At 42.5% G+C, this 17,223-nt stretch overlaps 1 protein-coding gene across 1 annotated transcript in view; it reads right to left on the reverse strand.

Annotated features, from left to right (window-relative positions):
- Positions 1–17,223, reverse strand: part of psd2 (pleckstrin and Sec7 domain containing 2) — an 81,015-nt gene that overhangs the window by 42,880 nt on the left and 20,912 nt on the right. The window contains exons 2-3 of the mRNA XM_061927786.2: positions 10,414–10,951; positions 627–1,349 (exon numbers count right to left, since the gene is read on the reverse strand). Of these exons, the coding sequence (XP_061783770.2) occupies positions 627–1,349; positions 10,414–10,865 (1,175 nt within the window). The 5' untranslated portion in view covers positions 10,866–10,951. The remainder of the gene's footprint in view (positions 1–626; positions 1,350–10,413; positions 10,952–17,223) is intronic.

Genomic DNA, 17,223 nt, shown 5'->3' on the forward strand with positions numbered 1-17,223 from the left:
CTGCGGTTGCAACTTCAGGACACAGTACAATTAACCCGTGACTAGCCAGTTATATGTATGTAGCACACAAGTCATGACACAGAAGTACCAGCTAAATGCAATTATCACAATATCACACCACCATCTCTTTGTCATATCATGTCTGCACAAAGACTACCAACATATCATATCACTTGCATTATTTTGAGTGTTATTGCAGTCCTTACACACTGTTTTGCTGAAAATGATCAAATGTGAAGAATAACTGATTACTGACGTTCCAAATTACATGACCTATTTTTTTCGTATAGCTCTGATCGTCAAAGTCGTATCATAAGGGAATATGACTTTTATATGAAATATTAACATCTCATTGTCTATCAAATGCCATGTCTTATTTTAGTTTGAGCTGGTGTACATCCTGAGAAACACAATATCTGCAGTGGACATTTGATTTTTCAAAATTTTTTGGTCAGAGTTACATATTTTGGGAAAATAGCCCTGTCGTGCAAAACACAAATGTCCACTGCAGTAGACGTTGGCTCTTTGGAGGTTACATTAGGTGGATTTCCAAATGCACATGTTCTTCAGATTCTTGAGAATCAAAACATAAGAGTATGGAGCACAAAACCGGACCTTCTCCTTACCTGTCAGAATTGTGCATGGTTCCCTGGGAGTCAGTATGGTATCCATTGGGGATGGCCCAGCGTCCTGGCTGACTCAGAACAAACTCTGAGCGGCTCCCTGGTATGGTGGTTCTCAGAGGGCTTCCTCCTACTCCATCCACACAGCTCGCCCTGAGATCACTAGCTGGGGCATCTGGTCCAGCCTCAGCCCCTTCCTGCTCCTGAACAGTTTCTAGCTCCAGCTCCAGAGGCTCAGGGCCCTGTAAGAGAGCCCTCTGTTGGATGAGTGGTGTCAGTGGTGCTTCAAAGCTCACACAGCTGTCAGTCTCATCTGTAAGCGACAGCACATCCAGAGAGTCCAGGCTGCTGTAACAGGTCCCGCCCCTTAGCAGGGCAGACTCTATGATACGCTCAAAGGTGGAGCTGAAGCCGTCTTTGTTGTCCACCTGACCTTTGCTTCTACCTTCTTTCAACTCCTCCTCGTCTTCTTCCTCCTCTTGCACCTGCTCAACAATGTGCTCAAACGTTGAGCTGAAACTGTCCTGGTTTCCTCTCCCATCACCTTCTTTTGGCACATGGTCCTCCTCCTCCTCCGCCTCCTCCTCCACTTCAGTGTCAGCCTGTTCCACAGTGGTTTCAAAGTCAGAGCTAAAAGTGTCTAAGTGTGCCCCGCCCTCGCCTTCTTCATGGTTCTCTTCACCACCGTCGTCATCTTCTTGATCCCCATTTATGCCATTGGTTAATCTGTATTAGGAGGAAGAATAGCATATGATTTACTCATGACACAGTATCTTTAATTTGAGTGGTACTATTCTTTGTGTGAATACATTAGGCTAATTAACAACATAACAATTGAACATTAAAAACATTCATCAGCTACAATCTTAGGTATGCCTGTGTTGTACTCAATCTTTTTATCACATAACCTCCTGAGAACCAAGGTCCTATACAGTGGATGTTTATGTTTTGCAAAAAAGTTCTATTTTTTCCCCTAAAAATGTGCAACTCTAATAAAATAAATAAAACCAACAACAAATGTCCACTGCAGAAGACCAAAGGTTCTCGGGAGGATACAATGCGTACTATGACAACAATGCTCATATTCTTGTGATCGTATTCATTTTAACAACGTATATATATATTGCTTGTCAATATTTATCATATCTATAAAACAAACTGCACGGCATAACAGTCTCCCTAAGCCTTAGGGAGGCTGTTATGCCGTGCAGTTTGTATAGCGGTGACAAAATATTAGCAACATTCCAAAGTTTAACACAAGTGCTACAACTACCACTACCACCTCAACAATAAACATACTGTTATATCTCTTTATCTATAGCTGAGTTTATTATCTTTGAAAAAGCAAACATTTTGTTAAAGCACAACTCTGATTTTCGTAAGCCCCACATTCCGAATGGTTAACAAAAATATACGGCAATATTTTGTCCCAGTTTTCGTACACCGCCTCTGTAATAGTACCCTCACACATTGGACTCAACAATTTAGTCTGTTTACCCGAGTATCATTACACAGAATCAAGTGCCCAAACAAAGCATCCTACGCATTGGTGACTCAGTCTCTGTGCTTTTTTTGATTGGGCTGACTACTAAATGAAGAAAAAACAGAAGTGAAATCAATGTTAAATGTTCATTAATCCATCTCATTCAATATTTACAGTACTGTCTATATGTATTTTGCATTGTTTTTTCTGCCAGTAAAACTACAATTAGTCTCTAAAAACGTTTTTTTAAAACATACATATATTTGTTTTCCTGCAATGGATAAATTGAATTTACGTTATTTCTTATAGAAAAAAAACTGCTTTGGTTTTGATATGATTTGCATGTTTGTCACAGATCACTGGTAGAATAGAATAGGATAGAATATAAAGTACTTTATTGATCCCTGGGGGAAATTCAGCACCCACAGTTCGCTCACAATAGACAATAAATACTATACAGCATCAAAGTATAGTACTATAGTGATCTTAGGTTTGACTGTATGATTATCTCATTTGATTGTGCAGGTGTACCTAATATTATGGCGGGTGGTGGAAAAGTAAAACATATTGTTATATGTGTGAAAAATAGGGATGTTCTAGGCCGGGGTTTTATGCTGCTGAGTCCGATCATCCATGAGTGAGATTGGCCAATACCAATACCGAGCACACATATTAAGTATAGTGAATTAGTGAATTATATTTATATAGCGCTTTTCTCAAGTGACTCAAAGCGCTTTACATTGTGAAACCCAATATCTAAGTTACATTTTTAAACCAGTGTGGGTGGCACAGGGAGCAGATGGGTAAAGTGTCTTGCCCAAGGACACAACGGCAGTAACTAGGATGGCGGAAGCGGGGATCGAACCTGCAACCCTGAAGTTGCTGGCACGGCCGCTCTACCAACCGAGCTATACCGCCCCAAGTATACATTTTTCAATGTATTTATAATGTGTGCTATTGGCCTTTAAACATTATAAACACAATATTTAAACTACTTCCTTATTCTCTTTCATTACATACAATTGTTGGATCAAAACAAAGTCAATACTACACAGCAACTACACAATATCAAATACTACTATCCACTATTCCTTTAAAACCTTTGCTTTTCCCCCCTCAAAGTCCTCCTGAGTCCAGGGAATTATTACTGAGTTTTTAAACATTAAAACATTTCAAGAAAATAAAAATATCGACCTAATCACTTTAGTATCAATCATATACTGATTGATGCAATGCCCTTGGAAAGAACACCACCAATTTGTGGATCGATCCGCCCTTCTCTTAAGTGTTGTGTACCTATTTTGACAATGCTGACACACCAACAGTTGTTGTTATATCATCCTCTCTCAGTCTAGACTCTTAATGATCTATTTCTTAATTTCCTGTTTACAACTACTTACTTTCTGCTGCAACCTGCTTTCATTGACACTTCTTCAACTGAACCAAACACTTATTTATTGGTGTTGTTTCAAGCTCCCTTAGTGGTTAGCATAGCTATTACCATGTCTGCTCCTGTCTTGCTAATAATATTTAGCCTCATCTTCCAGTGATAATGAATCATGATAATGATATTTGGAAGTATAGTTTATTTGCCATAATGGAGGTGATTAATATTAACCTACATGCACGTTGTGTGTGGAGACACAAAATCAGCTGTTGGCCACTTGTTAGCCTGCTCAGTGGCCTTGTGGTTAGAGTGTGCGCCCTGAGATCGGTAGGTTGTGAGTTCAAACCCCGGCCGAGTCATACCAAAGACTATAAAAATGGGACCCATTACCTCCCTGCTTGGCACTCAGCATCAATGGTTGGAATTGGGGGTTAAATCACTAAAATGATTCCCGAGCGCAGCCACCGCTGCTGCTCACTGCTCCCCTCACCTCCCAGGGCGTGAAACAAGGGGATGGGTCAAATGCAGAGAGTAATTTCACCACATTTAGTGTGTCTGTGAATATCAGTGGTACTTTAATTTTTTAACTTTGTTAGCCGAGGAACTAAAAATAGATAGTGTCAGCCAAAAGGCATCAGCGATTGTGATCGGCATTAAAAGGCATTAATCGCCCCCGTGGGTGGTTGGGCGAGGGGTTGCGCACGTGGGGCTGGGGTCTTGCCGCTGTCGGGCGGGGGTCGGCTCATGCCCCTCTGGCTCTGGGTGTCCGTGGGCTTCCTCCTTCCCCTGGGGCGCGGGGCGGGGTCTGCCCGGGGTCGCCCTGCGCTGCGGCTGTGCGGGCCTGCCTGGTGCCGGGTTGGGGGGACTGCTTGCCTCCCTTGTTGGGGCCCCGGCGGTGCTGCCCGACTGCCCTGCGGGAGTCCCCCTCCTGTGTTTTACTCTGCCCTTATTTTTTTTATTAATTTTATTTATTTATTCTAATTTATTTTATATGTATATATATGTATATATGTATGTACGTGTATGTGTATATGTGTATATGTATGTATGTATATATGTATGTATGTATGTATGTATGTATGTATGTAACGTATTATTTTCGGGTCTCCCTATGTCTAGCATTAAAAAATTACAGTTGGTACAAAATGCGGCTGCTAGACTTTTGACAAGAACAAGAAAGTTTGATCATATTACGCCTATACTGGCTCACCTGCACTGGCTTCCTGTGCACTTAAGAAGTGACTTTAAGGTTTTACTACTTACGTATAAAATACTACACGGTCTAGCTCCAGCCTATCTTGTCGATTGTATTGTACCATATGTCCCGGCAAGAAATCTGCGTTCAAAGAACTCCGGCTTATTAGTGATTCCCAGAGCCCAAAAAAAGTCTGCGGGCTATAGAGCGTTTTCTATTCGGGCTCCAGTACTATGGAATGCCCTCCCGGTAACAATTAGAGATGCTACCTCAGTAGAAGCATTTAAGTCCCATCTTAAAACTCATTTGTATACTCTAGCCTTTAAATAGCCCCCCTGTTGGACCAGTTGATCTGCCGTTTCTTTTCTTTTCTCCTCTGCTCCCCTTTTCCTTGAGGGGGGGGGGGCACAGGTCCGGTGGCCATGGATGAAGTGCTGGCTGTCCAGAGTCGGGACCCGGGGTGGACCGCTCGCCTGTGCATCGGCTGGGAACATCTCTACGCTGCTGACCCGTCTCCGCTCGGGATGGTGTCCTGCTGGCCCCACTATGGACTGGACTCTTACTATTATGTTGGATCCACTATGGACTGGACTCTCACAATATTATGTCAGACCCACTCGACATCCATTGCTTTCGGTCTCCCCTAGAGGGGGGGGGTTACCCACATATGCGGTCCTCTCCAAGGTTTCTCATAGTCATTCACATCGACGTCCCACTGGGGTGAGTTTTTCCTTGCCCGTATGTGGGCTTTGTACCGAGGATGTCGTTGTGGCTTGTGCAGCCCTTTGAGACACTTGTGATTTAGGGCTATATAAATAAAGATTGATTGATTGATTGATGTATGTATGTATGTGTATGTATGTATGTATGTATGTATGTATGTAAATATATATATATATATATATATATATATATATATATGTGTATATATATATATATATATATATATATATATATATATATATATATATATATATATATATTATTATTATTTTTTTTTTTTATCTATTTAATATATTTAACTTATTCTGTTAAATTATATATGGGTACGCGTGTATGTGGGTGTGTGTACGTTTGTATATATGTATGGTGGAATCTGTGTGTATGTATGTAGGTACATATGTATGTGTCGCTGCCCCGGTGTGCATTGCTGATCGCGGCGCCGGGTCTGCTGAGGTGCCGTGGCATGCCGGCTGTGGGCGCAGGGCTGGGCCCTTATGGCTTTTTGCCGGATGGGATGCCTGGTGGGTGGTGGGCGGGGGGGGCCTGGACGTGCGGGAAGGGCTGCGGGGTTTGGTGGCGTTGGGCACTGTTGGCGACCAGGCCTCTTGTTTATTTTTATTTATTTTATTTTATTTAAAGGGTTTATTTTTCTTTTATTTTATTTTTATTTTATTTTTTTCTTTTCTTTCTATTTTTTTTATTTTTTTATTTTTTTTTTATTTTTTATTTTTTGTGTGTGTGTGTTGTGTATGTATGTGTTTGTGTATATGTGGGCTTATGTATATGTGTGTGGGTGTATTAATGTGTATATATGTGTGGATGTGTATGTTTATATGTATATGCATGCGTGTGTATATGTGTATGTATATGTATATGCATATATGTATGTGTGTATGTATGTGTATATGAATGTGTAGGTGTGTGCATGGGTGTGGATGTCCGGTGGCTCAATTGGCCTGGCTGTGGATGAGTTAGGGTAGGTGGGTTGGTGGCCTCGGTGGTAGCCGGGGGTGTGCGTTGTTGTGGTTTACGGGGTCGGTCGCTTTTTTGTTTTGGTTTCGGCGGCCGCGGGTGTTTACGCTGCGGACGGGCGGTGGTGGTGATGGTTGCTGCGGTGATACCAGCGGTTGGCATCGCTGTGTTGGGTTGGAGTGGTTGGGGGACTGTGGCTGGTGTCTGTGCGCTTGTGGGGTTGTGGGGCTGGCTGGCGTTGGCTTGCCGGCTGGTTTGGGGGCTGGCGGGCAGGCGGGATGCATTGGCTTCTTCCCCCGTTGGGGGGCTCCTTCCCCTGGCCGGGACTCGTATGGGCACGTTGCTGTGTGGATGGCCGGGATGCGGTGTTTGCATTGGGCGTGGGGGCTGTGCGGTTTTTCTGCGTTTGGTTGCCGGTATGGGCTCTGCAGGGTTGGGTTGGGGCGGGCGGGGGATGGCTTTGTTTGGTGGGGGGAGGGCTCGCGTGGCGTCACGTTAAAGTGGTCTGGTGTGGGTCACGGGCTGTGGCGGGGGGTGGCGGCCTCCTGGCCGTAGTTCCTGGTTGTCGGCCGCGTGGACTGGGGGGATGTCCGGGCCCTCTACTCCTCCTACTTATAGCGCACACAGTCACACATATATAGGACTTTGGGGATTGTCCTGCGGGGAGGCATGGCGGGGGGTTGAGGATGCCTCCAATGGGGCTCCAGTCCTCCTGTCTTGTCCCCTGCTCGTCCATCCCTCAATCTTAGCTGCATATTAGACACTTAGGATTTGGGGGGCTTGGCTTGGTTGGGACCCACCATGACCTTGATGTCCCCCAATTTTAATCGCATTATTAGTTCCCACAAGCATACATATCTCACTCACGCTACAGTACACACATCAATAGGGACTGGAGGTCGGCTGTAACGGCTGACCTCCTAATTTTAACTACACAGTAGACACTCTGGGGGCCTTGTACACATGCATGGGGGGTTTGGGGTTCGGCGCACCCCTCATTGCCTCGTCGGCTGGCGGGGACTGCGGTCTGGTGGCCTGCCAGGCTTTTATTCATTTATTATTGTTATATTTTTTTTTTATTTTTAATGTATTTATTATTTTTATATTTATTATTTACTTATTTTTATTTTATTTTATTTTTTAATTTTTATTTTTATTTTTATTTTTATTTTTATTTTTTTAAATCTTATTATTTATTTGTGTGTGGCGTCGCGCGGGTCTCACTTCCTGTTGGGTGGGGTCCGTCCCCGTGTGGCCCGACCTTGCGCTTTGGGGTCTCTGTTGGTGACTTGATGTGGTGGCGGCGCAGCCCCCATGTCTGGTCTGGATGCTGTGTCTCGGTTGTTTGGGCGGTGGTGTGTTTGTGCGGGTTTGGGTTGGGGTGGGGGGCCTTTTGGTTGGGGGGGGTGTTGGTGTCTCTTGTTTGCGTGTTGGCGTTCGGGCTGACTGGCGGGCTGGCGCCGGCTGGTCTCCGTGGTCCTGGTGGCGTGTGGTTGCTGGTCGCAGTTTTTTTTTTGATCGCTTTGATTTGATTGGCTGGTGCTGGCTGTCTGGGGTTATTGCGGCTGCTGTTTCTGCTGCCGTTTGTTTGTGGTGTGGGCGCCCGTGGCTGCTGGGTCTGGTGCAGGGGTGTGGCTGATGTTGTGACTGGTGGCAGCGCGCGCACGTGATGGCTGTCGGGGCTGACGAACTGTGTATATGTATGTATATGTGTGTGTATGTATGTATGTATATATATATGTGTATGTGTACATATGTGTATGTATATGTATATATGTGTATTTGTGGGTATGTATACATGTATGTGTGTATGTGTATGTATATATGTATGTATGTATGTATATTTCTGGGGGTACGCTCTGGGCCTGCCTGTCAGACGGGGGTCGACGCCTCAGGCTACTGCATCCGAACTGCGTGTCTGGAGCTCCTGGGTCCCGCTGTCCATCCCTTCCGGGTGCCCGTCTTGGTCGGGGCCTGTTGGGCCTAGTCCCTGCGTCTATTGTGGTAGCTTGGTGCTGCAAGGTATTCCGAGGTGCTGCGAGTCGGCCAGTTGCTGGGGTAGTGACCTTGTTTGTCAGCATGTCTGTGATCTTCTTTTAATTCTTCTCCTTCCTCGGGGGGGGGGGGGGGCGCTCGGCGGGGCGGTTGCTGGTTGTTCCATCTCCATCGTTGGGGTCCCTGCGGGTGGGGTGGGTGGTTCCCGTGGCCCTGTGCCTGGGTGGTCCTGCGGCGGCCGATTTGGGTGGGGTGGCCGGGGGCTGGCCTCGCCGCGCTCTCCGGGGGTGGGGGGTGGGCTCGTGGGGGCCTGGTTGTCGGTGAGGCGGGGGCGGTCTTCCCGTCCGGTTGCGGGGAGTCTCTGGGTCCCTCGGGCGGGGCGTCTCGCCTTTCTGCCCGTGTGGGGGGTGGTCTCTCGCTGGCTTGGGGTCTGGCTGTCCCCTGCTTTTCTCGTGCCCTGTCCTCTGCCGGGTGCGTCTGTCTGCAGCCTGCTGCTGGCCCTTGTGGGCGGTACGGTGGGTCGGGCTCTGGGGTTCCTGTCGCTGGCCGGCTTGGCTGCGTGGGGGCGGTGGTCCCTGGTTCCCTGGGCACCACGCCTCCTGTTTGTGGGTTGGGCTCTCGGGGGTGATGGGGCCGTGCTCTGGCTCCCACGCACTCTGGGAGTCGAATGTATTGTACATGCAAATTCACATATGCTCACATACGTACATAGGTACCTACGCTCCCACATACATACACAAATACAGTACATATTTACCTACCTAATGTTCGTACATCCACACGCACATTCAATATACAAACATACACATACACATACTGTACATATACATTCACTGTACAAACACATATACACATTCTGTACATATACATTCATTGTACAAACACATATACACATTCTGTACATATACAAGTACATATGCATACTTACACTCATGCACATAATCACGTTTCATCAAACATATATTAACGTTGTTGCCCTAGGGTAAACTGGGTGTAACACATGGCACACTGACAAAGCTTAACCTATTGTGACTATAACAATCTACAAGGTTAATGTAGGTTGCTTCTCTTTCTCCCCCTCCATTTTTCTGCATTCTTTCGTATCTGAAGTTATCATTACGTATATGTATTGTTGCATTTAAACAACTGTATTGTTGATAATAAAGGTAAATTATTGGTATTGTTCATTATCAATAGCGTTATTTCTATTGGTATTTGTATTGATCCATTTGTAGTGTAATAATGCTCATTGTCATTTCTGTATTATTTTTTATTTTTCGCTAACTGCTTATTTGCTATTACTTTTACCATCATATTTGTACATGTCATATTTGCTGATGTTGTTGTTGTTGTTTGCTGTTGTTGTTTTTGTCTCTCTGTCTAATCCCCCTCTTGTCCCCACAATTTCCCCCTCTGTCTTCTTTTTTTTTCTCTTTCTATCCCCTCCTGCTCCGGCCCGGCTGCACTAAATGATAATATAAATACATTTAATAAAGTCAAATACAAATAAGGCAACAAGAGAAGTATCCTACACTTCTCTTTTGTAAAGTAAATCTGAACAGCCGACATGGGCATCTACATCAACTATATGATTTGCCTGAGAAGCTGGACAGGACACAAAAAAAAAAAAAAAAAAAAGGCATTAATCGGCAATGGCAATCACATACTTTTTCACGAAAATCTTCCCATACTGATTGGTGGCCAATTTATTAGGACATTCCCCATTGTTCTACCACTCACAAAAAGTGTGTTAGTGTGTGCATGTTTGAGCATGTCGTCCCGTTTAAGGCTACTCAGGCTGATAAAATGCTCCTGTGAAGCTTATGTGATGCTCTGTGCATGTGAATGCTTTGCCAAAAACAGATTCAGTTGCAGTGATTTCAGTGCACTAAGCCTGAGTTGGGCTAAGCAGTGAAAGTAAGAGGAAGTGTAAGTCATGAATGTTTTTTTTTTGTTTTGATTTTTTGTCATGCATGTCATATATTTTAACATTATTGCTAACATCTTCTCTTCTGAAATGAGTTGTTGAACTAACCGTCCAGCTTGTCTGGGCCGAGTTGCTTCCTCCTCTGTTTGTGGTTGCATCTCTTCATTCTCTTTCCCCTCCTCTTCTTCTTTCATCTCATCTGCGGCATGTGTTTCCTCCTCCCCTGTTGAGCTCACCTCATCATTTCCGCATCCATTCCCGTTTGTCGCATCCCTCTCCTCCTCCTCCTCCTCGTCCGCCTGGTGTTGGTGAACACCCTCTCCTCCCTCTGCTTTTGTTTCTTCCCTCCCTTCAACATTACAGTGTGCCTCCCCCTGTGTTTCCTCTTCTTCCTTGCAGATGTCTTCTTCTTGTTTTCCTTCGTTTATGTCTTCACAACCAGGCTTGTCTTGCTCTGCCTGGTCCTGAGCCTCTGTGGGCAGGTCGCTGGTGGTGTTAATGGGCTCTGCTGGGTTCTCTGGTGGGGTGGGAGACGGCAAAGCCTGCCCCTCCTGGGTCATGTTGCTCTAGACTTTAGAGTGTGGTTGTCCACTCTGGTCAGAGATGAGGACCAGAGCTTTAGATCAGCAACTCGGTATACGATGCTCTGAAAAGAGAGAAAAGAGAAATACAATTGAGAAGGAGAAAACAGCAACTGAGAGAACAGTTGAAAGTACCTCACACTGTGATTTTCACTCTTGCACAAAGTCTTGTTAAAAAAGCCCAACAATGTTATCTTCTAGGTGTTGTATGTCCAAAGCACTTTGACTGATAGTCCCAAACCAGCAATGAAACACGTGCAGGCACACAGAGATGTGTTTAATAAAGCCCAACTGAATCCTGTCAAAATGATCCAGTAAGCTCTCTGCCTATGCAGAGATTTTACAGCTGAATAACTATATGTTCCTGTTCCTGCTTGCACTCTGCTCTGTGTGAAAATTGCATAATGTGATTTGAACAAGAGTCCGTTCATATCGGTGCACTCTTGACAGCCGAAACCTCTGGAGCTCATCTTTCATCATTTCTCAAGGGCAATTCTAATGAGCGCTGTCTAATTACAGACAGATTTGTGTGAATTAGATCGGTCTTCTTATTGTTTCTCTTTGAGTGATTCACAATTACGAATTAGATACGTTGATGAATTGTATGAGAAATGTGCTAAGTGAAGTGAGCCAATGAATAATATCTCAAATGTAAATGTTCAAAGATTGTGATAATTAATTCTCCATTGAATAATAGTCAAAGATTCAACAATTCGATTTGGAGGAATCTGATCAACCTCGCAATTGCATCGCAATGTTTCCGGGGAAGGGAGGTAAGTTAATACCAGCAGGTGCGGTGGGAGGAAAAAATATTGTGTTCATCATGTTTCTTTAAATATTAGTAATATATTGTTGTGTGCAGACGAATAGTTTTTAGAGAGTATAATTCTTACCTACTTAAGTTTCCGCTCAAAGCAGTTGCTGCTTCCTGGTGTGTCTCTAAAATGTATTTGTCTGTACACAAAATTATTTTACTAATAGTGTTGGGAGGATGTTTCTACATGTGGGACATAGTAGAGTTGATGCTGTGCTGTCAGAAATTGGACCAAAATAAATAGACAGATTCAACTGATGGTAGTAGACAATGGGAAAAATCTAACAAATCAGATTTGACTAGAAAAATGTTAAGTCATGACAGCCCAAATTAATATTAAATTCAACATGTGAAATAGTCACAGAGGCTGGTGGTTGACATACACACACACACACACACACATGACCGGCGAACAAGGCGGCCGCCTGGGGCGCCATTCTTTAGAGGGGGTGCCAAATTGCAGAATGTAAAAAAACAAAAAACATTTTTGATAACAACAAAGATACGTAAATAAAAGTGTTTGTATAATGCACACTCTGCACACTTAATTGGAACGTTTTCTTTAAAAAAATTACGATCAAACCTATGACCTATGACTTATGACGTGACATGACGCGCTGCTACTGCTGGTGGAGGGTGACATCATGTGGCGTCACAATCAAAGAAGGCTAGTGGAGCAATTTTATCTGATTGATAATCTTTAACGATGAAAAGGGGGACATCAAAGTTATGTATGTAAATTCAGCTAATTCATTTTTAGCGTTAACATCATGACTTTTTTCAACAGGAACAGCGAGAGTATTTCGCATACAGTAACTATAAGCTCAATTGGGTGAACTTCTGAAGTGAACAGAAAGTAAATAAGCAACATCTGTAAAGCAGAAAATCCAGAAATGCACGGATGGTGAAAAAGTCAGTAACCCAAACTAAAACTGTATTTAATGTAAGCTCAGCTATTGGTACATTTGGCTGAAATGTAAGCTAATATTTACTGGAAATAATGGATGCTATTTGCGATTATATAGAAGCTATTAGAAAATATTTACAGCCACGACAAGCACATGGAGGCTGGTATAAAGGAGGAGGGGACGTGTTCACCTGAGCCTCACCATGAAGAATAATGTAGGTTTTTTCAGTTTTGGAATATGATTGCAGGCCAAAGTCTTCCCATTTTCGGTGTTTTATTAAACAATAAATATAATATGAGTGTAATATGTGTATCATATTAGAAACAGTACTTTAGAGTTACAATGCATGCCATTTTGTGTTTTACACTACAGCATCTATTCTGACAGAAAGAAGCAGCACATTTGCTGCTGAGAGACAGACTCAACATGTAGATCCGGGTGAGTGTTTGTAAATTGTAACAAAGTGTCGTAAAAATAATTTTTCACTTAAAAAGTATACAACATATATGTTCAACGATAATACACTGTACATCTTATTCAATATCAGACTCATTTTTGCCACAATCATTTTTAAATACTCTCAAGACATCCTCGTCTATTCATCTGAAACAGTTGTTTTTTTGGCTGCATTCCAACACGTGCTTGAATGTATTCTAATACTGATCAAATAATTCTAAAAGAGAAAATAATGGATATTAATAATGGATATTAGCTTGCATGCTCATACTCATGTAGCTTTCAGTGCTGTTATACAGACTTTTTAGTAATAGAAAAGTATAGTCAGTATAACTTTATTACTGGAATAGGAAGTACGAGGTTATACTGTACACATATTATGGATTGCACCATATCGTTATATTATGCTCATATATATTGTATATACTTTGCTTATATGCTTTGATATATAATTACAGTATATCATTATATATACTCATTATGTTAACAGGGCATAGCAAATGTTTAAAAAAAGTCCAAATTGAAAATGTTGGTCTTGTAATTGAACTAAAATCATCATTATTAATACATTTACAGATGCATTTCAAAGTTGTTCTGTGTGTGTTTAATTTTCTTCCAGGATAATGAAGCATCAGACTCAATGTCACAATCCAACAACCTGAAGACACCTCAGCTTCAACAAATGCTTGTGAATCTATCAAAGCTGCCCCTATTAATCCTGCTAAATGGCCACACCATTTGACTGACACACTAAGAACTGAATGACTTAGTCGAGGACCTTATGAGGTAAACTCAGACATCACATTCCCAAAAAGATATGATGGAAAACGTTTCCATCAACACTACTTTTACAGACATTTAGTAAATAGAGAAAAAATGAAGAGAACAAAGCTGATGCATTCCCCAATTTTACCCTCATGCCATTTGTACCACATTTACATTTTTTTCTTTGTTTTATTCTCAGGGAAATTATTTAAATGGCTTATATTTTTTTTCTAATTGCATTTTTTTGTTTTGACATGTCAAATAAAAATCATTGCTAACTCTCTAGTAATGCATATAATCTTTTCTCTGGGGTTGCGGGGAAAACTTTTCTGGAGGGGCCAGGGAGTGGGTAGTACACTCTCGCCTGGGGCGTCAAATCGTCAAAGGCTGGCCCTGCCTAAAACACATGCAAACTTGATAGCACACGCTAACATGATCTACTAAATGTGTGCAAAGGGGATTGCGTCTGTTAATGGAGCAGAATAAGGCGTGCAATCCATTTTGCATCTCTGTCATCATTAATATGCAAAATATATGCTGATCATCAAAATACCCACAATACTGGGAGGAGAAGATGCAAATATAATTATTCAGCATGCGCAATGTGATTTATCAACACTCATCACCCATTTTCCGAGCACGATGTTGCATTTTATGTAGCACTTGTGAGAAGGACGTGCAAAATGACACAGTTCTACACACGGCTGAAGGTTCAGTATTTCCGCTGTCCAGACAGATGATGGACAAAGGAGAATCCTCCGTCCTACGTGTGTGTCAACATTATGGACGGTAAAAATAAAATATAATACAAATTTGTTTTTTAATTCACATTTTAGACACATCATCTATTCAGCAACATCATTTTACAATTTTATAGTTGCTAGAGGACTTAAAGGGGCTGTTTGCAACATTTACACAGACGCCTAGAGGGTACCAACTTTCCAATGTATTTTGCACAGTATATCCTGACCTCTTACGGCTTCTCGTACGTAATGACGTAATGACAAACGTACGTAACACAAGTACGCGCATTAGCTTTAGGTTTTGTTAGCTAATAATAGCAATTTGGATAGCTAGCGTTAGCTGTCATTGAATGTGCACATTATCATAACAACAACATGACTGTAAATTGTCCTTTGCTACTCTTGGACTGCTTTGTTATGCGTGCATGTGCTCCCTAAGCGCACGTGTTCACGTGACCGGGTGAGTGACCGCCGTAAACACCAATCATTTTATTCAAGTAAAAAATGTTTTTACATAAACTTTGTGATTGTGAAAAATAAAGATACAATATTTAAACTAATGTATTCTGTTAAACCACTAATGGTAACATAAGCTAGCAGGTGGTGTTCTTGTTATAATTGTTTGCTTTAAAAATGGTTGCTGTGAAGAAGTTACAATAGGAGATGAATACAAATTAAATTGATGCATTTTGGTGTCTTTTAGTATTTTTTAATTTTTTTCACATAGAATATATATTAATAACATTTTTCTTATACTTCTTTAACTATGCATTTGTTTGTATCATGAAAGGAGTAAGTGCAGCCTCTCGCAAATGAGCCTTTTCTTTAACTATAAAAAAAAATAACCCAAAAAAGTGGTTTCATTATAGATACAATGCAGGACTGCTTCTAAATGCTCATAAAAACTAGTACCGTATTTTCCGCACTATAAGGCGCACCGGATTATAAGGTGCACCTTCAATGAATGGCCTATTTTAAAACTTTGTTCATATATAAGGCGCACCGTATTAGTGGTACACACTATCCACAAGCTGGATAGTGTGTACCACGGGGCACTGAGATTCATCACCAACTGCGCTCCCCTTACTCACCATTGTTTGTTATACTCAATGGTTAACTGGACATCTTTATGTGCTGGACGCCTCAATCATTGGTATGTTTTCATCTACAAAACCATTCTGGGTATCACTCCATCTTATCTGTCTTGTCTTTTAACAAAGAAACAAGGAAGTCACAATCTTCGTTCAATGGATGTTCTGCAATTTGTCGTCCCCAAAGTAAGAACTGAACTGGGCAAGAAAGCATTTAGGTTTTCAGCACCGAAGGCTTGGAATAACCTACAATCGAACATTAAACTTCAAACCCTAGTTACGTTGAATGAGTTTAAAGCTTCTGTGAAAGGACTGCAGTCTACCTTGTCTGTATGCACATGTGTCATGTGAGCAAGTTTTAATGTTGTAAATGTGATGTTTTGTGTATTTGTTTACTGTTTTTAATGTAACCTTGCTGCTGCCCTCTTGGCCAGGTCTCCCTTGGAAAAGAGATCTTTGATCTCAATGGGATTTTACCTGGTTAAATAAAGGCTAATAAATAAATAAGGCGCATAGAATAGACGCTGCAGTAGAGGCTGGGGTTACTTTATGCATCCATTAGATGGAGCTATGCTAAAGGGAATGTCAACAAAACAAATAGTGATTGTACTGACACTTCTACTTGCTGCTCTCTGTTCAACAACCCACTGTTCGATTTTATCCTTCAACTGTAGCCATCTCGCTTTGTTCCCTCGGAAACTCTGTTTAGTCTTCTTTACTTGGCGCAGGTCATCATGTTGCTTCATCCACTTCCGCACCATCGATTCGTTAATGTTAAATTCTCTCGCTGCTGCTCAATTCCCGTGTTCTACTGCGTGACTGATCGCCTTGAGTTTAAACTGCGTCGTAAGCGTGTCTCTTAATAGGAGCCATTTTTGGGTCTTTACATAAAGTTTAGGTCTCGCAACTACGGGACTTCATTTTCCCCCGTAGAAGAAGATGGAAAGCAGCCGTAGAAGGGGGAAAATGAAGTCGGCGTAGTTACCGTAGTTGCGAGACCTGTTGTGGCTCAATATTGGTCCATATATAAGGCGCACTGGATTATAAGGCGCACTGTCAGCTTTTGAGGAAATTGGAGGTTTTTAGGTGCGCCTTATAGTGCGGAAAATACGGTACATGGCTCCTGCATGTTTGAAAACATACTGTAGCAAAACGCCATAGGTATGATGATAACATTAATGTGCAGTAAATAAGAGTGTCTCCGCAAAATCCTCTTTTAAATAAGGCGGTATGCACAAAGTGTCTTGCCCAAGGACACAATGGCAGTGACTAGGATGACGGAAGAGGGAATCGAACCTGGAACTCTCAAGTTGCTGGTACGGCCGCTCTACAAACTTTGCCACGGCGCACCACTGTGCTGTACTATTAGGTCGCTTAAAAGTTATTTGATTTCAATTCAGACTAAAGCCTGGATAATGCTCCTGCGTAGTCGTTACGCTGTCCTTGCCAACGCTGTCCTCGCCAACGCGGTCTTGATCTTTTTATAGCTCAACATCTGCGTTGACAGCGTGATGTTCAATTTTCTGCAGAAAAGCTAAAGGGCAGTGTTTTCTTGAGAAT

The sequence above is a fragment of the Nerophis lumbriciformis genome, linkage group LG35, assembly GCF_033978685.3.
Source record: "Nerophis lumbriciformis linkage group LG35, RoL_Nlum_v2.1, whole genome shotgun sequence".
Lineage (NCBI taxonomy): Eukaryota > Metazoa > Chordata > Actinopteri > Syngnathiformes > Syngnathidae > Nerophis > Nerophis lumbriciformis.